The sequence below is a fragment of the Condylura cristata genome, unplaced genomic scaffold (genome assembly GCF_000260355.1).
Source record: "Condylura cristata isolate star-nosed mole 26May11 unplaced genomic scaffold, ConCri1.0 scaffold00019, whole genome shotgun sequence".
NCBI lineage: Eukaryota > Metazoa > Chordata > Mammalia > Eulipotyphla > Talpidae > Condylura > Condylura cristata.
Window position 1 is genome coordinate 29,660,833 of NW_004567120.1, and position 24,977 is coordinate 29,685,809.

General features: G+C 40.3%; 1 protein-coding gene across 2 annotated transcripts; it reads left to right on the top strand.

Moving 5' to 3' along the window:
* The first annotated feature begins 1,235 nt into the window (after window positions 1-1,235).
* On the top strand, window positions 1,236-22,944 carry SLC25A14 (solute carrier family 25 (mitochondrial carrier, brain), member 14). Of its 2 annotated transcripts, XM_004685800.2 has the most exons (11): window positions 1,236-1,324; window positions 1,454-1,700; window positions 6,636-6,729; window positions 8,015-8,162; window positions 10,725-10,819; window positions 11,608-11,693; window positions 15,591-15,686; window positions 16,996-17,120; window positions 17,994-18,129; window positions 21,491-21,571; window positions 22,485-22,944. In XM_004685800.2, the coding sequence occupies exons 2-11, from the start codon at window positions 1,626-1,628 to the stop codon at window positions 22,524-22,526; spliced, it is 978 nt and encodes a 325-aa protein (XP_004685857.1). In that variant the 5' UTR covers window positions 1,236-1,324; window positions 1,454-1,625; the 3' UTR covers window positions 22,527-22,944. The 2 variants fall into 2 exon arrangements, with proteins under 2 accessions (XP_004685857.1, XP_012582737.1); XM_012727283.1 differs by lacking the exon at window positions 1,454-1,700 and having other exon boundaries at window positions 1,242-1,324.
* The last annotated feature ends 2,033 nt before the right edge of the window (window positions 22,945-24,977 follow it).

A 24,977-nucleotide genomic window follows, 5' to 3' on the forward strand; every position in this document is an offset into this window, starting at 1 on the left:
CATGCACACGTTTCTGATATTATCTTTATTCTTAGTAAGGAAATATGTGAAGATTACAAGGGTATTATTAAAGCTGGAAGTGGTATAGCATGGTTAAGTCAGATGGGAATTTGAACCCTAGCTCTGCCACTTACCAAATTACTCTTGACTTCTTAGGAACTCAGTTTTCTATCAAAAGGGGACAATAATAGTACCTGACTCATAGGGTAATTATCTGCACAGGAATCTCTTGGCCCCACCTTGGTTAGCATTCCATAATGTCAGCTAATATTATTTATGAGTGCTGCCTGAAGATATTTTTAAGTGGGGGTGGGAGGGGGAAGGAAGGTAGGTAAAGAAGATGTGAACTAAAGTGAGAAAGACTGTTTTGGAATAAAGATATCACATTTATTGATTCAACAAATAATCATTTAGTGCTATGTGCCTCGCGTTGACTCAACATACAAATCCTTTTATTGTGTGTTCCTGCGTGATTATGGAAACTTCACGGGGATACTTACTAATCAGATGTAGCCCACTAGCTAGTGGCATCTCTAGGGGGGCTTTATGCTATTCCTTCCAGCACCCAGTGGGTGAGAAGCCCATGCCAGCAGCCTTTTGTGGCTGGTTGGGAGGTGTGATGAACTCTGACTCTTCCATTAGCATTTCAACGCCTCAGCTTCTGACTCTTTCACTTTCGATATGCCCCCCCTATTTCTGTTTCCAGCATGTACTTTCTCAGCCCTGCAAATTGAGTACAGGGCCTGAGTCGAATTCTGAGGCCCCAAATGCCAGCTGCCCCACAGGTGCTGAGATTTATTTGCCTCCCGGATCTTTATTTTCTAACTAAATAACTTATCCTCATCTCCCCTTATTTTCCCACCTTTGTTTTAAGCTCTTTGCCCTACGCCTTCACTTTCCCTCCTTTTTCCTATGATGCACGCAGGCGCCCCACACCTGGATTCAGAGCTGGGGACAGAGGGAGGTGGGTGGGAAGGTGACCAGGCACAGTTCTGCCCCCTATTGGTGATCATGTTAATTGCAGAAATTGACAAATTCTCCCGCCATCGCTCACTCTCCCTGTACCCTCTGAAAGTCAGGTTTTACCCTCTAGGCCTTTGAACCTGCAGCTGGCAGGATCCCCGCGTGAAGACCCCAGCTCTCTCCTCCTCTTTCGCGCCTTCTTTTCAGGCTAGGCGGAGGTGGCGTTGGTATGGCCGCACCACCGTTGCCAGGGCGACGCCTTGGTTACTTCCGTTGGTATCAGTGCTTCCGGGTTGGTGTTGCGGTGGCGTTTCCGACTGTGGGAGTCGCGGCTTCCCAGTCGTCCGACGAGCCCGAGCAGGTGAGGGGGAGCTCCTGGACTTCTAGGCTGGGGAGCGGGGCTGGGCCGCGCCAGGCCGCGCGGGCCAGGCTGGCCTGGTTTCCGGCCTGGGAGGGGCTTAACGGTCCTTTGGTCTCTCTCTCCCCTCAGCTGAGTCCCTTCCCTGTCTTTCACTCTTCTGGCATCGGTGGTTTTACTTCTTCGATTGAACCCTGCTTCCTCGACCCCCCTGGGAGGCCGCCTCCTTCAGGCGCCTCCCTTCTCTCCACGAACTCGCTCTGACAGCCGAGGAACTGGCAAGATCCTGCTACCCAGAGGGTGAATGGGTATCTTTCCCGGAATAATCCTAATTTTTCTAAGGGTGAAGTTTGCAACGGCGGCGGTGATTGTAAGCGGAGTAAGCAAACACCTCCATTGTATTAGTGTGAGGGATGCTTTGGAAAGATGCTACTCTCGGGTTCCTACCCTTGCCACCCTTGTGGTGAAGGCATTGAAGGCATCTATTAAAATGCAGTTCGGCTAACTAACTGGGATGACAGTCATTACCACTATGAATTAATTTCTCAGACAGGGTAGCAGCAGGGACATATTTAGTTTTCTGTGAGCATTTCCGTGTGTTTCCCAGGCTTGGGATGCATAGAATCTTTGTGAATTCTTCCCTCCCTTTCAATGCCTACATCATTCAATTGTGTTATGTGTCCATTTCAGAAATTTATCTCTAACCTCACTGCCAAAACATCTCTCCTGTACCTTACTTCGCATTACCATAAGCTAGTCTCCCTGCCTCTCTGGTTTGTAATCCACTGCTTTGTAGGCTGACTAAAATGGTGTAGAGTTAAGTCACTTCTCTGTTAAAAAATGTCTGGTATCTAGGATTTCCCCCCATACACACACTCCCACCACAGATACTTTTGCTTGCAAACCTCTCAACCTAACCCATTCTTACCATACCTATTGTCTGATAATTGTTTCAAACAGATGAGGGAATTGTCTGTTACAATTAGGTGGTACTGGTGCTTCTCAAATACAATGTTACTGATGTGTGCCCACATGCTGTGCCTCAGGTGCTGTGCCCTCCCTATCTTTGTGGCTCTGTTCATCCTGTTCTCCCCTCCTTCCACCATCTTTTCAACTTGTTCAAGCCCACATGGTCTCCTTTTCCATGTTTCTCCTCTTATAGTTCGTACTATAAGTTTAGTACTTATTTTTTGTCTAATGAACTACTTTGACTTTTCCCCTACCAGATTATAAACTATTTTTAAAGGTTTGTTTATTTATGCATACAGAACTGGGGTGCAGGCCAGAGGTGCAAGGCGGTGAGAGGATTCACCAAAGAAAGAGCAGGGAGCAGAATAGGCAGATTGATGAAGTACACTGCTGAGGGGAGCAGTGGGCAAGTCAGGAGAGGTCTGCTGTGTGTTTTAAAAGCATGTACCCATAGTGCTTTGTAGGCTTGGGCATTTAGTATATCTTGAAGAGGTATTTGCTTGGCTGTCCATTACTACCTTCTGAATCTGAGAATCTCTAATGCCTACTCTTTCTTAAAGGAGAAAGCAAGAAAGGCACTGACCAGATCTTTGGAGTAGTGTAGGGCTCTGTAACTTGTATTCTAGATATTCTTATTGTCAACCTTTAAGCAATGAAATTTCCCTTAGATCTTCAGCACACACATCTACATTTTGAAGACAACTTTCATTGACTTCTTTATATAAGAAAAATGTTTGAGGTACTATAATATTAAGTTTGTTATGACTTCTCTTCTTTACCCATATCTAGAGATGGCCCCCCAGAAGTCAAAAATATTTTTAGCAAGGGAAGAGAATGAGCAGGGAGAGAATCTCTGAGGCTCAGCGGGGTCATGTACAGAGCGGGTAGTGATGGTCAGGCCCAGTGAGTTACCTCTCTGATTCCCATCATAGTCTGTTACATATAGGCTGCATACACAGAAGAAAGACAGCACATGGGAACCAGCTGAGTATCTGAAGGTGTGCCCAATTCTATGCAAGCTATTCTGGGGGTTATAAAAAGCATTGTGAGACATGGTGTCTGTCTTCAGGGATCTCACCTAGTTAAGAAAGTAAATCACATGGGTAACTGGAAGAAATACCTCATGCTCATCACTATTTTTATGTCTGAGATTAAGAAAAATATTGAGGGCCCTCCCTGGTGGCACAGCTAATTAAAGCACAGCACTAAGAAGCTAAAGCCACTCCGCATGAGTTCGATTCCCACCTGCCCTGGAGGTGACCACATGGTGTGGCGGACCTCTCCTGACCTGCCCATTGCTCCCCTTAGCAGTGTGCTTCATTGGTCGGCCGTTCTGTTCCCCACTGTCTCTGGTGAATCCTCTCACCACCCGTGTACCCCTGGCCTGTACCCCAGTTCTGTAATGCATAAATAAATAAATCTTTAAAAAAATATTGAAAGGATAAATGAAGGTTTAATGAACACAGCCCATCTGTGCCCTAGGTATGATGGGGCATGCATGTGTGTACAGGCCTGGTGTAAAGAATGAGGTTGAGGGTGACATTTTGATGATTCATTCGAAAAGCAACTGCTGTAATTTTCAGCTGAATTAATTGAAGCATATATAATAGAGAGAATGATGAAAATGACTGAGGAAGATAAGATGTAGGAGAACACAATAGCTGTCTTAAAATAGTTGAAGGAGTCCCCAAGGGAAAAAGGATAAACTTGTTCAATGCTGCTCCAAAAAAATGGATGAAGGCAGAATTTTTGGCGCAGGATGAGGAATTGTCCAAAATCTGACCAAATCAAAGATGACCCAGAACTTCTTCATAGCGAGATTCTTTCTTAACTTGGGAGGGAAAGGGTTTTACTATCCAGGTGGGGGTGGTTGGGTAGCGATGCTCACTTTGGCCAGTGGTTCCCAGAATGTTTGAAATTTATGGGCCAATAAAATTTAAAAGTGCGAAGAGGTGAACAAAGGAGGGTAGCCAGTATTATTTTGCCGAGGAAGGGCACTAAACATTAACCATTATTATCATTTCAAAAAGAGAGGTAATTTAAAACAATCCTCTTGGGGTAGGAAGAACATGATCTCCTAATAGATAGTCCTTTAAATTAAGTGAATTAAATGGAGTGAATTAAATTAAAGACACTGGGCACCCTTACTTTTTCCCTTCAGAATTTTGAAAACTTCATCAAGGAACTGCTGGGCTAACTGATGTAAGACTCAGTGCCTGGCCTTTCTGCTCCCTGCTGTGGTTCTGCCCTCTGCCTGCAACTGATTCATTATTATTCCCCGAACCCTGAGCACATGCTGTTGAAAGGGTGGCAGGTAGCAAAGTTGCGATAGAGGATTTCTCTGTGGCTGGAACTGTTGAGCAAAGTTGTGAGGAGCGAGCTTAAGAGAGCAGCACTGCAACTGACTGAAATGCTTGACTGTTTAGGGCTATTTCGAAGTTGGTGAAAGGAGACTGCATGTTTTCACCCAGTGGCATCTGCCACTGTCCATGCTTCCCCTCTCAGCATCTGTGGCACGCTTTCCCATCAACTTGAATCCTAAAATGTGGGCATAACTGGAAGTGTTGATAAGGCAGTATTTAGTACTCAAGCCTCTTCTTTCTAAGCTGCAGCTGATTCTGAATCGGTGATCCTATTTTGCTTCGTACAATACCTTTCAATACCTTTCCTCCAAAAGAGCTATTCCAGACTATGTCAGATAGTCTGGCTGATCACACTGCTTGAAAGGTATTTTGCATGAGTTTTTTTTTTTTACGGCCTCAACTAAAACATTTGTCTGTTTGTTTGCTGTCCTCTCTGAAAAACTGTCCTGTGCTTAGTTACAGAGAATTCTTTTGTGGGCAAAAGCAAAACTTTGTCTCCCCTAAAAGGAGACCTAGTGGTGCTAGCCTTAGATTGGTGAACAAGGGAGGTAGGCAGCAATAACACCTATTAAAATGTAAAATTTGGTACTTAATTTTTTCAAAATGTAGTAATAACACCAACTAACAGTTATTGAACTAGGTGCCAGGTACTTTTTCTGAACGTTTTACATATAATATTTAATTTTCACAATCACCTTATAATATGGTATTTATTACTATTCCCACTTTATAACTCAGAAAACTCAGGCATAAGAAGTTAGGTAATTTGTCCAAGGTCAAAGAACTAGTGAGTGGTGGTATCAGAATTTAAACCAAGGCAGGATGACTTCAGAGTCTTTATTCCCGATGATAAATCACTTGTAGAGGCTTTTGAAATTCAGTAGTATACATAACATGAAGCTCTGAAAAAGGAATATTGAAAAGATGCCTGAGAGCCCATCCTAAGAAAAGAGACTACTTCCCGATGGACCAGGATTTGGTAGACATGTCCAGACAGTAGTTCTTACAGTGCGAATCATTAGCCTTATTTGGGAACTTGGAGATTCTCAGGCAAGACTCAGACCACCAATCAGCACTTGAGGGTGAGACCCAGCAGTCTCTGTTTTAGTCTGTGCTATAGATGATTCTTCTGCACATTAAGACTGGAGAACACTGACCTAGAGGGTAGAGCTGTGGGGGTGGGGGGAAAGTCTTAAGAAATAGCTGAGGCTGGTAGCAACAAAAAAAAAAGGCTGAAAAGATTGACACAGGTCAGTTGAGGGGTGGGAAAGGAAAGAGAAGTTGGGGGCTGGGAGAAGCAAACATAAAAGAAGTATATTTGTATGTATGTTTTAAAAGACCTGGGAAAAGGAAATGCATTAGCTGGTTGGATATTATGTCAGAAGAGACAATATCCATTTTCTTGGGACCAGAAGGAAAGTGAAAGCATGTTTAGCTCAAGCCTACGCCTAATGGGGGAAGAGTGGGAGATGTGTGTAGCAAGAAGTAAACTAGCAGAATGCCCTAAAGTTTAATGGAGAGATGAAAGGGCTAAGAATATGACAGGGTAGTGGTGTCAGCCTGTGTTTTGCATCTGAATCCAGCTAACCAAATACCATGAACTGCTTTTATGAGATGCCTCAGCCTATATAATTTAAACCCCAGCTTCCTTCACTTGTAACTGTCCAACTGAATGTCTAAGTTGGGTGTGCTAGATGGACTCTTCCTTGGGCTGGGATGGGGAATGACATTAAAGGAACTGGAGAGAATGAAGGGCACAGGTTGCACTTTGAGTGAGTCACTCACACCCCCTTCCCGCTGCAGAATGGCAGTAAAGGACAAACTCATGGCCATCCAGCCCATCAAGCAGGGTCGCCCACTTTGTGTCATTCCACTTGGTAGGGTTATTCCTCTATATCTGTTTTGTCATGTAAATTATACAAGCAGATACTAACAGATACTCTGTACTCTTGTGCCTTGTTCTGATTTATGTTTATTTTTAGCACCAGAAAAGTGCCACTGTAAGCCATGAGATGTCTGGTCTGAATTGGAAACCCTTTGTATATGGCGGCCTTGCCTCTATTGTTGCTGAGTTTGGTAAGAATGTGAAAACTGACAAATCCACTTTTGTAGTAAAAATGGCAGTTGATGGTGACAGTTGTTTTGGTGAAAACCAGAAAAAGAGTGAAAAGCATTCCCTATTTGTTTTAAAAACGACTGTCTCACAGCTAGCATGTAAAAGCACTACTAATGTTATGGCAAGTGAAGTTAAGAAAAAGTCAAATCAAGGAAACCTTTTTTATAGGTTAATGACTCGTTAATTTGCCAGGCTTAAGTCATACACAGAAGGATGTAGGTGAGAGAGGGGTTTCTGCTCTATTCTTGTACTACTGGGCTTCCCTTTTTGCCAAGTTGCTTATAGCTTTCTTAATAAGTACCCGAACTTCTTTTATAAACATCTAATTTTAGAAATTGACTAACAAAAGCAAACCAGCTTCTTCTGTTTGATTTTCATTTTGAAATATTTTTAAGTTGTGTTTTTTCATTTTCCCAATCCTCTTTTTCCTAACTGTTCACAAGTCACTCCCCTCCACTTTGTTGACTTTCTTGCCAAATGATTTGGTGTTGTGATATCAAGCTACATAATTATGTTAGTTTTAGACCTTGAAATATGGATGATGTCAACAACATGGAGGGATAGAGAGGCTGGGATCAACCCTCTCACAGATCTTGAAATAATCCTGGAAACATCCTGCCAATATATTGACCACTTTGTGTGTTAACATAGTGAGAAAGAAAGAAGTTTGGCTAATGACAGTTTCCCTTAGCACTGTGCTGGTGTTAATTCTGAGTTAGCTAAGGGACCAGAATGAGTAGACCAAATGGCACTTTACCATTATCTTTAATAATATTAGGGAACGTTTTGTTACTTGTGAACCGATAAAAGCACCACAAAACTGTAATGTATGAATATCTGGAGCAGCAACCATGCTTTCCTTTCTTCTCTGGGAAAATTTTATGATGGAGCAATGAGAAGACTTATGGTGGGAGAGGGATGGAAGGCGGCGAGAGAGAAATGCCAGATTGTATGTTACAAATGGAATTAAAAGATTTAAATTGTTTTGTCTGAGAGTCTGGGCCATCTTAAGTCACTTTGCTTTATCAGTTTCAGTTATACTGGGTCAAACGCTGCCTTCTAGATAAAAGGCAGTGCGTTTTACTTTACTAATACACTGTCCCCTGACAGTGCTGTTCTCATAGTGATCTTCTGTGTGTTATAAAATGGATTTTGCCGTATCTTTTAAAAATGGCCATTGGCTTAAATTCAGCTGCAACTTAACTGTGAGTCTCTGGAAACGCTTATGAGTGTGTTCCTTCATAGGAACTTTTCCTGTGGATCTCACCAAAACTCGACTTCAGGTTCAAGGCCAAAGCATTGATGTCCGCTTCAAAGAGATAAAATACCGAGGAATGTTTCATGCCTTGTTCCGAATCTATAAAGAAGAAGGTGTACTAGCTCTCTACTCAGGGTAAGATGGCATTCTTTCCTTACATCATAAATAGAAATATTTTTTAAGGAAGCCATATATTTTCAGCTCTCTGATAGTTTGTTTTTCACAGTCATCATTTCAACTTGTAATTCATACTGATGTGCCAGGTTATATTTTACTTGTAAATCTAGAGCTTTGCATTTGCATTCATCTGACTCTAAGTAATACATTTTAAAGTGGATATCTCATTGCAACTTTGGCTCCCTCTTGTTTTCTCCAGAGACATTTATAGCCTCTGTGAAGAGCAGCACCAATTAAGAGCACATATTTCTGTGATATTCTCCCTGAGTTTCCAAATGCTGACATCCTTGAAAATTTTCCTCTTTAAAAAAAATGCAGATTAAGAGAGGGAAACCCAGTTTTTTTTTTTTTTGGCCAACCTTTGGTTAGTTTGGGGTTTATTACCCAGAGTGTTTACCTGCTATCAACTCCAAGGCCACTCCTGCATCTAGGCTACCAGTTATGGCTCAGAAAATGGACATCACTTATATTATTAACCGATATGAGACTTAATTGAAAAGATAATCTTCTTCGGGGAAAAAAAGGAAGTAATTAATCCTGAAGCAAGTGAATCATGAATTATCTGTCCGATCTTCTTTCATAAGCATGAATAATCTACAAGATTTTTTTTCTGATAGCAAGCAATAAAGTTAGAAATATGCATATTTAGTCATTTTAAAATCTAAACCATCTGAGCTGCTGCTGTCTTTCTATTTATAACTACTAAAGTATAGTGTGCAGTTTGGAAGAATCTAGAAGTATGAGTGAAAATGTCTCTAGTTTATAAGCAGAACTTAAATAGGGTGAAATCTTGGCTCCAGTACTTCTTTCTTGTTAAGATTAAAGAGAAGCCTGCAACTGTTAGAAGTAGAGGATGATTTTTTTAAATCTATGAATTGAGTAACGATGTATATGTCTTTCGTCTGGTTTTGCTATCAGTATTTTATGCTAACTTCATAAAATGAGTTGGGGAGTGTTTTCTTTTATGTTTTCTGGAAGAGATTGTGTAAGATCCATGTTAATCCTTTAACTGTTTGGTAGAATTTCGCAATGAAATTCTCTGGGCCTGGAGATTTCCTTTTTGGGGAAGTTTTAAATTAGGAAGTTATATTATTTAATGATTATAAGACTATTCAGATTATTTGTTTCATCTTGACTGAGTGTTGGTAGTTTGTGGTTATACAGGAATTTGTCCATCTCTTCTCAGTTATTGAATTTGAGTATAAAATTATTTGTGATATTCCATTATCCTTTTTTTTTTAAAAGATTTATTTATTTATTTATACAGAACTGGGGTATAGGCCAGAGATGCGGAGGGTGAGAGGATTCACCAGAGACAGAGTGGGGAGCAGAACAGACAGATCGAGGAAGTACACTGCTGAGGGGAGCAGCGGGCGGGTCAGGAGAGGTCTGCCACGCCATGTGGATCTCCTCCAGGGCAGGCGGGAATCGAACTCATGCGGAAGTGGGTTTAGATTCTCAGTGCTGTGCTTTTAACCCGCTGCGCCACCAGGGAGGGCCCCCATTATCCTTTTAATGGATGTGGAATTTGCAGCGTTATGCTGTTTCAGTCCTGATGGTGATAATATGTCTGTTCCATTGTGTCTGTGCGTCTTGTTAGAAGTTTATCAATTTTGTTGATTTTCTTTTAAGAACTGACTTGGTTTCATTAATTTTTCTTTATTTTCCTATTCTCAATTCCTTGGTTTATGCTCTTTATTATTTCCATCCTTTTGCCTGCTTTGAGTGTAATTTTCCTTCCCCCTCCCCCATTTTTTTGAGGTAGATTATTGATTTGAAACATTCCTTCCTTTTTTTTTTTTTAAAAAGAGGCATTTAAAAATATTTATTTATGCATACAGAACTGGGGTACAGGCCATAGGCACAGATGCAGTGAGAGGATTCACCAGAGACAGAGTGGGGAGCAGAACAGGCAGATCAACAAAGCACACTGTTGAGGGAAGCAGCGGGCAGGTCAGGAAAGGCCTGCCGTGCTATGTGGATCACTTCTGGGCGGGGATTGAACTCATGCTGAAGTAGCTTTAGCTTCTTAGTGCTGTGCTTTAACCTGCTGCTGAAGGGTCCACTCCTTCCTTTTTAATGTAACTGTTTTATGCTACAAATATTCTCATGAGCACTGCTTTTGCTGTATCACACATATTTTCACAGGTTCAGTTTGCACTTCCATTTATTTCTATGTATTTTTAAAATTTCTCTTGAGACTATGCCCTATAGATGGTTTAGAAGTATACTGTTTAATTCCCAAGTGTATGAGGATTTTCCTTATTAATTTCCAGTTTGATTTCATTATGGTTAAAGAATGTGCACTATATGATTTCAATTCTTTTAAATTTGCTAAAGGTGTTTTATTGTGCTCTTCCTTGGCAAATGTTCCATGGGCGTTTTTTAAAAATTTGTATGCCTTTGTTGGGTGGCATGATGTGGGTAATAGAAATGAGTAGTCTCTCTCAAAATGTGTAATCTGCAATTACATGTTGTGTATAATTAACATTTCTTTCATTCTTTTTTTTTTTTTGGCAGAATTGCTCCTGCTTTACTGAGACAGGCATCATATGGCACCATTAAAATTGGCATTTACCAAAGTTTGAAGCGATTGTTTGTAGAACGTTTAGAAGGTCAGTATAGACCTCCATGTTTTCTAAAGAGATGGCTCATTCTCTTTGATGTTATACTAAAGGGATTATTGACATCAAGCTTAGTGAGAAGTAATATACTTCAAATCACTTTATTATCCCATATCTAATTTTTCTGGAACCACTTTTTCAAGAATCCTTAAGGACTGTCTCTTACCTAAATAATTTGCTTTCATAGATTCTTACCTTGGATTTACCTAGTTTCTATTTGTAGGTTCTTTGTGATGAGGAGGCGTGGTGAAGATTGAATTTTCACTTTAGAACAATATGTTCTGTGGTTTCTTTTTTCTAGCTGAGAGGACTTGGTTCTTAGAGACTAGTTTTTCACATTTGACTACAGAAACCTATAATTAAAAGAGGCTAATAAATATCAAAGCCAGTCAAAATTAATATTTAATTTTTTTCTATTAGACATAAGATTTTATCTTTTAATATTCAGTTTCTGAGTCTTTAGAATGGATGATTCTCCAGAAAAAGACAATCCTGAATTTATGTGGGGGATTGGTAATGTTTCAGGCTAGTAGGACATTACCTGTTGTCCTTTAGCAACAGTGACTCCTTTTTTAAAAATGACAATTTATATTTTACAAGATTTATGCTTCATTATTGGTTTGGGATCTAGAACTATTTTAGCTTTTTAATTTTTATAGGCTTTGTAGTTCACTTTCATCGTCATTTCTCTGACCAGGTTTCCTTGTTCTGATAGCTTTGTACTCTGTTCTCAGAAACGGTCCCCTAGACAAGCGGCCTTTTCTCTTTCTTTTCTACAGATGAAACTCTGCTGATCAATATGATCTGTGGGGTAGTGTCAGGAGTGATATCTTCCACTATAGCCAATCCCACTGATGTACTGAAGGTAAGAGAGATCTGGTGGCACTGGATGTGTGTTGTGCGGTGTGTAAAGAACATGTGCTTTGAGTCAGATGTGGGTTCAGATCCCTACCCTTTCACTTGCCAGCTGTGAAACATGGGGTAAATCACATAACTGTTTCATCTATCGTGAAATAAAGTTAACAAACACATATTGCATAGGGCTGTTAAGGGTTAGGAATAGATCTTACAGGTAAACTGCCTATCATCCTAACTGGTAGGTAGTGGATGCTCAATAAATAGTAATTTTTTTATGATAAGGCATTAATTCTCTGGTCTTCAACCTAGAGTTTGCAGAACCCTTAGAGGTTCTTTCTACAGACTGTAAAATTAAGGGAATAAATTTTTTGACCTCTTTTATTTGCACTCTCCTAAAATTATCTACAAATGAACCCATGTTTGTAATAGTCCTTGCTCTGTGATCTGTGATGTAACTAGGAGCACACCAAACAAAGGAATTAATTATAATAGTTACCACTTAAGACATTTTAAGTTTACAATGCCTCTGTCTTTTTCTATTTTATCTTTATTTCTATTGAGGGTGAGATTTGATTTTAAAAATGATATATTTTGACCTGTGTAGGGATGGTCTGAATTCAGAAACAGTATAGGCTAGTGCTGCTGATTTTTTTTTTTAGTATATTATTACATTTCTTTCAGATTTTATCAAAACACAATGAAGCATTTTTATTAGTACTATGAATCTTTGTCTTATGGTAAACATTTCCTACTTACTAACTTATGATTAATTAAAAGCACTAAACATATTATTTAAATGTGTGAGAAGTGTCTCAGGTTTTAAAAAATTATTTTAGGGGGAATGTGAAGAAAGTCAGGACACAATCCTTTATTTGAAACCAAAGGTGGCTGGGCTGATAAGGAGATACCTTTACACTTCTGTCTTTTGAGAACCTGGAGTGTGACATAAAAAGTGTGTCAAGGTCATTGATGAGGAGAGTTGGCTGTATCCTAAAACTCTGAAATATTTGCAACTAGTTATACTTTGTTAGAATGTGCTTTTCAAGAACAATAATACTTAACTCCCTAAAGCTTCTGTTTTTACTCATCTGGATCCTAGGCTTAATCACCTTAGAGAGTTGCTTCAATTTTCTGTCCTCCTGACCTCCCTGGTACAGTTCTAACCATTGACCAGTGTTGTAATCTCCCTCCCCTACTTGAAACTTGTCAGGCTGAGTGGAGCTATGCCTGTGGCAGTCCAGTGTAGGGTTTATTATCACACTTGAACTGTTCAGTCCTCTCACTTCTCCTTCTCTAGTCCCGGTGACTTCCTTGCTTTCATGCATATAACTCTCGGCCCTCAGTGCTTTTCTCCCTTTTCTTCATGAGTGTTATCCTTCAAGACTGCTCAGGAGCAGGACCAGTACTAGGGTGAGAAAATGAGGTGCAGACTATCAGGGAGCAACAGGAAACTTAGTAATCCAGAGAAGTAACTTTTAATGCATGCATTTTCAAAAACTGAAAATGAATGCAAAAAAAAATGAATGATGAAGAAAATCTTCAAATTTTGTAGAATTTATCTTATTCACCTCACCCTAGTTCTGGTTTGCTGTATCTTGTCTTTAGTAAAGTTTTGCCATTGGCTTATTGCAGGGTTTTGTGCATTAATTTTGATTTCTTGGAGTATTGCATTAAGAGTAGTTATTTTGATTACTAAGGTATTTCATCTTCCCCTCCTCCTTTTTATATCTGAGTAAAGTGCCTTATTTGCCTCATTCTAGTCCTATGCCTTGCTCAGGAATCACCTGCTTGAAGAAGTTTTCCATTTACCATAGATGTTATTTGTGGTTTTGATTTGTCTTTTGTTATAGTTTCTATTCCAATTTAATTGGGCCTAGGTTTTTATTTCAAAATTCTTAGGTAGCAGTTGACTTGCCACATAAAAACATGCTGCTCTTACAGCATCTACTGAGGACACTTACTGAAACCTGGACCCTGCTTCACGGAGGTCAGCTATCCACTTGGCTGCCAGCAGTGACCGTGGCTGCATACGCAGAGTCTGCAATTGCACCAGACCTTGCATAGGCCCGCCTCATGCTATAGTTTCTTCTCCTGACTCACAAAACTCACTTTACAGAATACAGTATGCTTTTTACAAATAAAGCTCAATGTACGGTCTTTGAAGCATAACATTATACTTAAAATATTCTTTGGTTTTCATAATTACATAAGCAATGCATATTCATTGTAGAAAAGAGTAGAAGGCAGGAAAAATACAAGTGAAAGATGCTTTGTTGCCTCTTTATTCAGACTTGAGTTCCGAAATATTGGTTTCTTATTTTTATTTTTGATTTGTCTCCACCGGGTCTGACCCAGTCTTTGCTCTACAAATATGAGTTGAATGACCCCAGTATCTTCAACTGTAAAAAGAGGGTGACCGTGATAGTTATGTCTTTCTCAGGGTGTCTGTGATCATGAGATGAGCCGATCCATAGCACTGTACATATGGAAGTCATTACAATAGCTGGCCAGGAGGTGGGACAAAAGTCATAGAGAGGGACAAACCTTACCACTTTGAATATTTTCCTGGGGCCACTTCTAAGTGATTGTACTTAGAAGTTACTGCACTCAGAACTTTGTCTTGTATACCAAAATCCTTTGTACTGTGTAAGCCTGAAAGAATTCAACCACAAAAGCGTTCCTAGAGTTTGTGGCTTTTATAGAATGAAGTTAGAATCAGAGGCTAATTCTCACAGGATCCATTTGATAACTTGTTTGGCAGATAATCAGATTAACTGTTAAGAGTGAGAGCCTGAAGTGGAAAGCAACAAGAATTTACTCATTACCCATGAGGATCGTGATAAAGTGGGAGATTGTACAGATTGCAGAAGAGATGCCAGTCATCCCTGCTCCCACCCCTTCCTTAGAGACCTTGGCTTCTCTCTGCATCCTGTCTGTCCACAACTGTTTTCAGAGATAGAGAACCGAGTCAGAACCTTCTGACCACAGAAAAGTAAAGCCAGGGCAGGGGTATCCCACTTGGATTGTCAAGATTTGAACAAAGATGTGGAGAAAGAGTCTACCTTAGAAACACTTACAGCGAGGTCATGTTGGGCCAGGCTTGAAACACCGAGTGCACACAGCAGCAGAGGGCCAGATAAAGTGCTGCAGCTTGATCCACCAGCCCCACTTGGATGGCAAGGTCAACTTAGAAAGGCTATTTCATTGAAAGGAATGAAGATTAACTAGAAAGTAACACACATGTAGTTTGAATAATACAGAAAAAATAAACTGAAAAAGTAATGGTGTTCATTTATGGTAAGTGCTGGCGCAGGCAGCACTGAAGCAATAGAGATTTTTGTGGAAATTTTGGAGGGACTTTGGAGCTGGCTTAAGTTAAAGACTGATGACGCCAGTGTCTTACTATGTTTGGGAAGTTTGTGGGGAACATTAATTGCCTGAGGTAAAAGTCGATGTCCTATGAATGGTAGAAAATGGAGGTGAAAAAGGACTCACATGCTAAATTCAAATTGGGATGAACTGGTGAGAAACAAATGGAGGAAAAGTTATTCAATCTTATCATCTGTGGCATTTAGTTTGGCTGCTGTCTGGATCTGGTGGAAGGAGGATTTTCATGGAGGCAGGGCTGACAGACTTAGCTATGACCATATAGCTCATGGTAAGCATTTTTTTTTTTGTTTTAGTTATTTGCCCTTTATGCTTTGTGACTCAAGAGCACCAAAAGGAGACCGCCGTTCTGACTGCAGTGTGCAGTCATTGCCAGCCTCTTGTCACCAACTTGATCATGAAACCATGTAGTTGGCAAGGCCAATGTTGAATGTCAGATGTTTCTAATTTCAAGTGAGTGAATTATCTCATTTTGGTGCTTTCTGTCAAAAAATAAGCTCCTATCTTCTTGTTTTAGATTAGAATGCAGGCTCAGGGAAGCTTGTTCCAAGGCAGCATGATTGGCAGCTTCATTGATATATACCAGCAAGAAGGAACAAGGGGTCTCTGGAGGGTGAGTACATTCTTCCTGTATATTCTTCAGAACTGTGAGCTCCTAGAATTTGCAAAGGATGCTTTTTATACAGAGCCATAAAATCATGCATTGCCATTGAATGCTTACATACTGTATGTGTAAGATTCTTGGTACCACAAAAATAACCTAAGAAGCTCTTTAACACTTATAAAAGGGCCAAAACTTATCACTCATCTTTCTTCTGCTTAATGTTTGCAGGGCTAAGTATAATTGGACATGAAGTCTAAGAATTGTCTGTAGTCTAAGATTGGGTATAATTCACATACCATGTAACTCACCATAATGTGTACACTGTAATGATTTTTGTATATTCACAGAATAGTGTTTAGATTGTTTATGTCATCACAAAAAGAAACTCCCTGCCCAGTGAGTAGTCCCTTTCTATGTCCCTCAAACCTCCCAACCCCAGACTGCCACTAATCTACCTCCTGGCTTTATAGATTTGCCAGTTCTTATACCTCATGTGAGTGGATTTATATAATACATGGCATTTGTGACTGGATTGTACTTTTTGGAGATTATGAATAATGCTGTTATGAACATTGTGCAAGGTTTTGGGTGACTATGTTTTCACGTGGACACATTTATGTGTGATGTTGTTGGGCCACAGAGTAAGTTCTGTGTTTAACTCTCTGGGGAAACACCGTGGCTGCCTCATTCCCCATTCCTAGTAGCAGTGTACATGGGTTCTGATTTCTCCACCTCCTCACCAACACGTATTTTTTTTTTAATCCTGACCTTCACAGTGGGTATGTAGTGGCATGTCATTGTGGTTTCACTTGTCTTCCCTAAGGACGATGATGCTGAACAGATTTTCATGTGTTTATTACCCATTTGTGTATCTCCTTTGAGAAAATGTCTAATTAGGTCTTTTTCTCATTTTTAAACTGGCTTGTCTCTTTCTTATGTTGTAAAAGTTCCCTGTATATACTGGATACTTTTAGATATATGATCCACAAATTCTTTCTCCATTGTGTGGTCTATCTTTTCAGTTTCTTGATGGTATCCTTTCAATCACAAAATGTTTAGTTGTGGTGAAGTCCAATTTACTTGTTCTTTTGTTGTTTGTGCTTTGAATGTCCTGTCAGTGGTTTTATTTTTAGTACAGCAAGTCAATTGGGAGTTGGTAAGTGTTCCAGCATTAGCCACTGATTTGAAAGAGTGACCTCTGTACTTCACATTTTGATTTTTCGGTTGCTTTTCAATTCTTAACTCACATTATTCACATTTAGATTTATGTCACCACCTGTGTTCTTCCTTGGTGTCTGATGTCACTGATGTTTTGTAGGGCGTCGTCCCAACTGCTCAGCGGGCTGCCATCGTTGTGGGAGTAGAACTGCCCGTCTATGACATTACAAAGAAGCACCTAATCTTGTCAGGGATGATGGGAGATACGATTTTAACACATTTTGTGTAAGTATTCCAGGTTGTGCTCATTCTTTATTTCCAGCATTTTGGCACAAAGCATCTTTCACTCACGTCCTTATATAGAATTGATAACAGGTACGTATGGTCTAAACACCCTCCTTGTCTCTCTTACCACAACCTCAAGCCTTCTGATCCACGGACAGCCTCCCAGATTCTTTGCGCAGCTTAGTGCCTGGGTCAGTGTGTAACCCAGCAGCCTATCGGATGTCCACAGGATTTGCATTTGTTCCTACCAAGCCTCTGTATTTAATAAACTCATCTGTTGTGTGGATCTGGTTAATTTTGGATTAATGAGAATCAGAAAAAAAGGTAAAATAAAACCACAGTTTTGGCCTGAAGACTGTTGCTAATCTCATCCTACATTTTCTTCATCTTCTGAGTTTTCTTTTATTGCTCAAATGTATTTGGTACATGACGCTGGGGTTTGAACATTCCACATAGCTAGCAGATGATGTGTGACCCTTCCTACTTCGGGATCTAGTTAGGCTTATTTCCATGTCTCCTTAAATAACAAGAAAAAAAAAAGGCTAGCTGAGTTTCAGATTGAAAAGTTAAGGAGGCAACTTTTAGATGATACTCTTGGAAAGATTTCCTTTCACTTTTGGATCATAATGAAAGGACAGTGCCAGGCGTTATCTTATAGGCCTGGCTCATTCTACTTTTTTCTCCCCCATCAAAATTTTATTGATTTGCTATTTCTTTACAAAAATATATGCTTGGGAGTATAGCTTCACACCTCCACATTTGTACATATCTCATTTGCCCTCCACCAAAGCTCTAGTGACATTTAGCTAGTTTCTGTTCAGAGGGCAGGGGTGGAAATGAATCAGTCTTGCTTCTTCAAATTTTCATCTTTAGTTCCAGCTTTACGTGTGGCTTGGCTGGGGCCCTGGCTTCCAATCCTGTTGATGTGGTTCGAACTCGCATGATGAACCAGAGAGCAATCGTGGGACACGTGGACCTCTACAAGGGCACTTTGGATGGTATTTTAAAGGTCTGCAGACTGTGAGCTTGGGTTGCATTTTTAGTTTTCTGTTTCAGAGTGCCTTTCAGTCCTTCTTAGTTGCCACATAGCTTTCTGAAAATGAGAGAATTAGCATGTCTGTTTTTTTTTTAAAGATTTGGTTATTTGTGCAATATAGAACTGGGGTACAGGCCAGAGGCACAGGGTTGGTGAGAGGATTCACCAGAGACAGAGTGGAGAGCAGAACAGGCAGAGCAACAAAGTACACTGCTGAGGGGAGCAGCGGGGGGTCAGGAGAGGTCTGCCGGCCATGTGAGATCACCTCCGGGACAGGCGGGGATCGAACTCATGTGGAAGTGACTTTAAGCACTGTGCTTTAACCTGCTGTGCCACCAGGGAGGGCCAGCATGTCTGCTTTTAGTAGTCTCTCAGTCATCCCCAGATTGAAAAGCTGTGTCCTTACCCATCTGCTGATGCACAGCAGTCCTTAATATTCCAATTTGAATGCCTGAGGGTGTAGATGCTTTTATCAACAGCTCCATGTAGAGTGATTGATAGAAAAGACCATATCCCACATTTTCTTCCTTCAGATAAGATTCTGTGATACAGGATTTAGTACTCAGTTTCAGTTCAGCATTGTGTTACTGGTTTTGAATGTTTCTGAAGTGCTAGGTTCGTAAGAAGCTGAATATCATAAATGTATTATGTAATTTCTGATGATAATACTATGAAAAAAAATTTGGGACTGTAAGACACCATTACCATATGGTTTTTCTGCTACTATCAGTTTGGTTTAACAGCTATTATCAGACATCATTTTAATAGATACAGAGAAATTCTAGCATACTGCGTGTATCCAAACATAATCAACACAGCTTGGTAAGTGACACATTTTGGGATTTATGGGAGGAAATTTTAGTACAATGTGGAAGTTTGAGATTGGCTTCCTGATGATCCTGGCACATTGGATAATCTTAACTGAAGTCTGTCAAGAGCTTTACTGTGTATCAGGGACTATTTTAATGAGACTTAGTCTTCACCATTACCCAGTGAGGTAGATACAAAGTACTGAGGGATGAGGGAGGTAACTAACTTGCCCCAGGTTGCACAATAAATGGGAGAGCTGGAATTTCATCTCTAACTGTTTGACTTCAAGCTGGCATTCTTAACTTCTGGTACTTTCCTCTTGTCAGCGGCTGAGGGTTAATTGGGTCATAGAGGACATTGCTATGCTGAGGTGCTGAGACTTGCTTTTTTTTTTTTTTTTGTTAACTTGATGGGGAGCCACTGAGAGATTTTAATCAGGTCAGAGTTGCATTTTAAATACATCACTTGGATTTTGTGGAGACTTGATGTAATGCAGTGGTTTTCGATCTTAGAAAGGCTATGGAATCACTGGGGAACTTTCACAGCTTCCACATCTACCTTAGATCATTGAACTCAGAACTTGGGATGGGGGAGTGTGAATTATTTTTCAAACACATCAGATGATAACAATGCTAATCCAAGGTCGCAGAGTTTTAATTGCAGTTGTTACTGGAAACTTTACTGTGCCAGACAGTGTTAGGTGGTGGACATGTAATGTGAAGAAGACAGTCCCTGCTCTCCTTAACATTACATTCTATTTGAGGGAGACAGACAGTAAATATCCAAATAATAAACAGTGTGATTTCAGATAGCAGTAAATGCCATGAAGAAACTAACAGCATGAGTGACTCGGTGATGGGAACTGCTTCAGCTAGGATGACGAGGAAAAGACTGTGAGAAGGTGACATGTAAGCAGAGGGATGAACGATGATAAGGTAGCCACGTGAAGATCTGAGAGAAAAACATTTCATAAAGAGGGACAGGTACAGAGACCATGAATTGGAAATGAACTGAACATACCCAATGGATCAAAAGAAGGCTGGTATGACTGAGTGTTCTGAATGAAGGACGAAGTGGTAAGAAATGAAACTCGAGAGAGGAGCAGGGTCTAAATCATGAGGATCCGGAAGGTCATCACAGAAAATTTGCAGCTAGAATAGACTTCACTGGGAATCTACTGGAGAACAGTAAGCAGGAAAGTGACACTCTGACTTATAATTTGAACTTACTAATTTGATTGTTTTGGCTTCTAGGCAAAAACTATAGACCACTTAGGAGGCTAATTGTGGTAGTTTAAGAGGAGAAGAGGTGGCGCCATGGCTTTGAGATCTCTTGTTATTACAACAGTCTATGATTCTGCATCTGGGATTTATGTGGGCTGCTTTTCACAATTTTCCAAAATGAGTTTTGGTTTGAGGCCCTCAGCATTTACTGGAGATCTGCTGGGAGAACCGTGTTATCATTACATTTGCTTATTAATACCTCTATTATGTTACTATATGCTCCTGAAAACGGTCAGTGAGGATAATTTTCTCAAAGAGTCCTTAATACATAGAATGGAATAAGGGCTGCTCACAAATCTGCATTTTCCTGTTATTGTCTTACCCAAATATAGCCACTTTTTAGTACAATGGCGGATTTTGCATCATAGTGGAAAGGTAAATGAACATCTTTCAGTGTGTAACAATGCCTACTGTAGAAGTTACTTACTAGGTGAATTTATTGAATGTGAACTTCCCTCTGACTGAGTTCCGCACACACCATCAGCTTCTGAACCTTTGTTATACATAATTTGTCACTGAATTCTCATAACCACTCAGTAGATCTGTGTAGAACTATTTTATAAAACAGGAAAACCAAGGCAATTCACTTGGTTCCACATGTAATTCTCAAAACAGCCACACGAGGTAGCCATTGGCAGTACACAGAATTCACACCCAGAGGGTTGTGACTTGCCTAACTCCTTACCTTGTTTTCCTTGGCTTATTAGTACTTAGCAGTTTTGGAGAGAATATATATCAACTTACGTATTTGTCAGCTTCAGGACAGTATATACCCCAGGAGGCCAGGAACTGTAAAAGTTATCTCTCATTACATAACAAACTCCTCTAAAGTTCAGTGCCTAAAAACAATACACATGGATTATCATTAGCACCCACTTTCTGTGGGTCAGGAATTCAGAAAAGGCTTAGCTGAGTGATGTTAGCTTAGGCTGTCTCATGAGGTTATAATCCAGATGCGACCTTGATCTGCAGTCATTTGAAGACCCAAGTAGGTATGGGATATCAGTTTCAGAGGTCACTCATGCAGCTAGTAGCATAGGTGCTTACTAAATCTTTGTTGAATGAGTGAGAAGATGGAGTTAGACTACATATAAATGTAAAATATATGCATTTGGGAAAGAAGACCATTCATGGAGTCCTAAGTGGTTGGGGAAGGGCATGGGAGATGAACAGTAGAATAAAATGGTCAGATGTAAAGAGAAAGGGAAATTCACTTGTTTTTAATTATATCTTTTTCTCAGATGTGGAAACACGAGGGCTTTTTTGCACTCTATAAAGGATTCTGGCCAAACTGGCTTCGACTTGGACCCTGGAACATCATTGTATCCTTTTAACACACAAGAATATAAGCCATTCCATCAAGATCTCAGGTAATTATAGGCTATGGAAAGGAACTTTTGATAATTGAAGCTTTTAGGAAGAGAGAAGTATAAGCATTCCCAGGGTGATAAGTGAGGATGGCACTGAGTAGGGAAGCAGCTTTCATTTGGAGTCTAATAAAAACTACAGGGAGTAGGAAAGATATGCTTCAGTTTCCTCTTTAAAACGAAACAGTTCTCCAACAGACACAGCCATTTCGGAAGGAGTTCTGAAGTTTTTGGAAACCCTGATGGGAGCTGCCCATGGGAAAGTCCAGAAGGAGTTAGTCCACACTTCCTACCCTTAACTAGAAGACTAAAATAGCTGAGAAATAAGACAGAAAAGAAGGAAGCCAGAGATTAGTAGGACACTTATGGGTGAATCCCCCTCCAGTTGTGCATCAGTGCCTCCTGGGTAGGGCTGCGGACTGGTAACATGTCTGGTGTTCTGTTTACAGTGGCGAGCACTGCAGAGCTGACAAAAATTCCCTGCCATTGTGGAGCTGATAGACTAAGAGAGGGGATTTCTCCCTCCTTGAACTGCTCTGATCACCTGATGACTCTAGCACTGAATTATGTATTTTTAGTTACTGCATTCTTGGCTCTTTGTGCGGGTGTCCTATCTGCCCCTGAAGAGTGTATGTATGTTAGAATTCTTGTTTATGTTGCTCAGTGCTAACAGTCCTTCCAGGCACATGGTAGGCACTCAGCACATACTTGAATTACAAGACATTATTTTAAGAAAGTATTTTAAGGAATTGCAACTGAGAATAGCACAGACTAAGTTCTTCGATTTTTAAAGAATGTAATATACAGTTTTAGAGCTGTGTCTGGCTTTCAGTATCAACCCAATGATCTTCCATGACTAACTCCTCAGTTTTTTATTACGTACGAGCAGCTCAAGAGGCTTCAAATCTAAGGACTGAATATCATGTGAGCCAAACCCTGCCAACCTTTCTACTCACCTACTTTACCCTTTTCCATGTTCTGTTGTCTTTTGACAAAATTGTGTTTACTGAACCATTGGTCTCCCAGAACCTCCTGATGGAAGAACACTAGGATGGTTCTAAATTGTTTCTAAATTGCTTGTGTTTGTATTACCATGTTAACTTTTCCCTGAGAGAAAGTGTTAACATTGAGAGTCTGGCCACAGATTGGTATCTTCTGTGAAGATGGATACTGATGGATGACATTCCAAATGGCCTTCTTTTCAAATGTGGGTTCAATGTGGCTGGTTAGCCCCAGACTGGGCTCAAGCAGAAGGCATAGGCCAGGGCAGTTGCTGCAGTGTATGTCACAGACCTCAGTTCTCATTAAAGTATTTATTGGCAGATCACTTTGACTTTGTCTTCATTTACTATTTTCTCCTTTGCCAACTCTCTTGGTTATATTCTCCCAGAAGGAATGACAAGCAGGTGACCGTGAAACCCGGTCTAGTCTCTTAAAGCACATTGATGATATAGACTACGTGTGTTGAGCTTCCTCGTTGCCATTTTTTGACACAATGCCATTCAACTTGTGAACATCAAGTAAATAATTCTTTCCTAAGCATGAACAATAATAAATAATAAACAAGTAACACGTTTGCAAATTTCTGTATATCAAATGCAGAGTCTGAAAATAAAAGTGTGTGCCTGAGACTCTGTTTTAACAAGCAGCAAGTTCTGACTACATTCTTGTACTAGAAGAGTGCCTAGCACATTGTGAGCACTCAGATATTTGTGGAATGAATAATTTAGTTCTTCATCTTTATCCATTCACTCATTTATTCAACAAACATCTATTGTGTGTCTCTTATGTCCCCAGACATATATGGGAATATAAAAGTGACACAGTCTTGGTTTTCAAGCTCACAAATGGGCAAGTAGATCATTATAGTAGATACCCAAAATGTCATGAGAAATGAACAAAATGAACTGTAGAAGTGCAAAGGAGGCAACAGTCAGTGACCAAGGGGTTTGGGCAAAGCTTTGTAGCAGAGGTGACATTTGGGCAGAAGAGCAGATGGTGCCTTGTGGCTAAAGCAGGGAAGGACATTCTAGGCATGACTGAAATGTAAAGCAGTGGTGAGGCAGAATAGCTTGGAGGTCTTGTGAAAATGTAGATGCATGCACCACCAGCCAGAAACTGAACCTGTTTGGGTGAAAGGCAGTAGTTTTGTTACAAGTGTCTGATGCAGATGGTCCTTAGAATACACTTTAAGAAGCACTTGGAAATAAGTGTGGGATAAGGTGAGAGGAAACAAAAATAGCGTGACGGGGAAGCTCATGGGGATTACAACTGAGATGGAAAAAGGCACAAAATGATGTAAAAATAAACTTATATTAAATTTTTTTAAATGAGAAGGCCCTCCCTGGTGGTGCAGCAGGTTAAAGCACAGCACTAGGAAGCCAAAGCCACTTCCACATGAGTTCCATCCCCGTCTGCCTCGGAGGTGACCCACATGGTGCAGCAGACCTCTCCTGGCCCGCCTGCTGCTCCCCTCAGCAGTGTACTCCAGTAGATCTGCCTGTTCTGTTCCCCACTCTGTCTCTGGTGAATCCTCACCGCCCCTGCACCTCTGGCCTATACCCCAGTTCTGTATGCACAAATGAAAATAAATCTTAAAAAAAAAAGGGTCAAATTATGAAGGGTCTCTATATGCTCTGAAAGAGTGGTTTTTATCCTGGGGGTGGGGAGGAAGCAAAGAGAGTTTAAAGTGGGGGAACAGTATAACTAGGTTTTATTTTTTTTTTAGGAAAGTAACCCTAATTTGAAGAGGAGTGAGGGGAGCAAACCCAAAAAGTCAAGGCCCACTAAAATCTACTCCTTTTTATTTACAAGTAGACAAAGTTCTAGAAAAACTAATTTGTTCCAATTTACATAATCAGATTGTGGCAGATATGAGATGCACATATGTTACCAGGTTTCTTCACTGTCTCATTCTACCACCCCACATTACTTCCTTATTAAAATTTATTTTTTTCAGTATGATAGAATAAAGGGGGCGGGAAGCTCAATTATTTTCAATATAAAATTTGAAAAAAAAATTTGAAGTTGAAGAACACTTTAGCCAAAGTATCAGACTTAAGTACGGCTGCCTTGATTTAGACATAGGCCTTGGCAGAGAGTACACCTGAAAGCAACTGATGCATTTTTTATTTTTGGTGCAGTGACTTCTCCTTTTTCTTAATCATATATTCATACAGTATCCCCTCAGGTAATTGATAAGATGACTAGCACATTCTGACTGAACACTAAGGGTTAACCCATTTGGTGAAACAAGCTGCAGTGAGGGTGCCTCAGGGAGTAAGTGAGGGGCCACTTCTTGCCACATAACATTTCAAGGGGATCGTTTCACATGTTTATTGAATTTAGTGTTTTACAAAAA

What these genes read in the sequence shown, in the direction of transcription:
- SLC25A14 (XM_004685800.2), top strand. Translation starts at nt 1,626, where the DNA reads ATGGGTATCTTTCCCGGAATAATCCTAATTTTTCTAAGGGTGAAGTTT. An exon ending in CGGCGGTGATTGTAAGCGGA is followed by an intron (nt 1,701 to 6,635) that starts GTAAGCAAACAC and finishes GTTTATTTTTAG; the next exon opens with CACCAGAAAAGTGCCACTGT. An exon ending in ACGATTTTAACACATTTTGT is followed by an intron (nt 17,121 to 17,993) that starts GTAAGTATTCCA and finishes TTTCATCTTTAG; the next exon opens with TTCCAGCTTTACGTGTGGCT.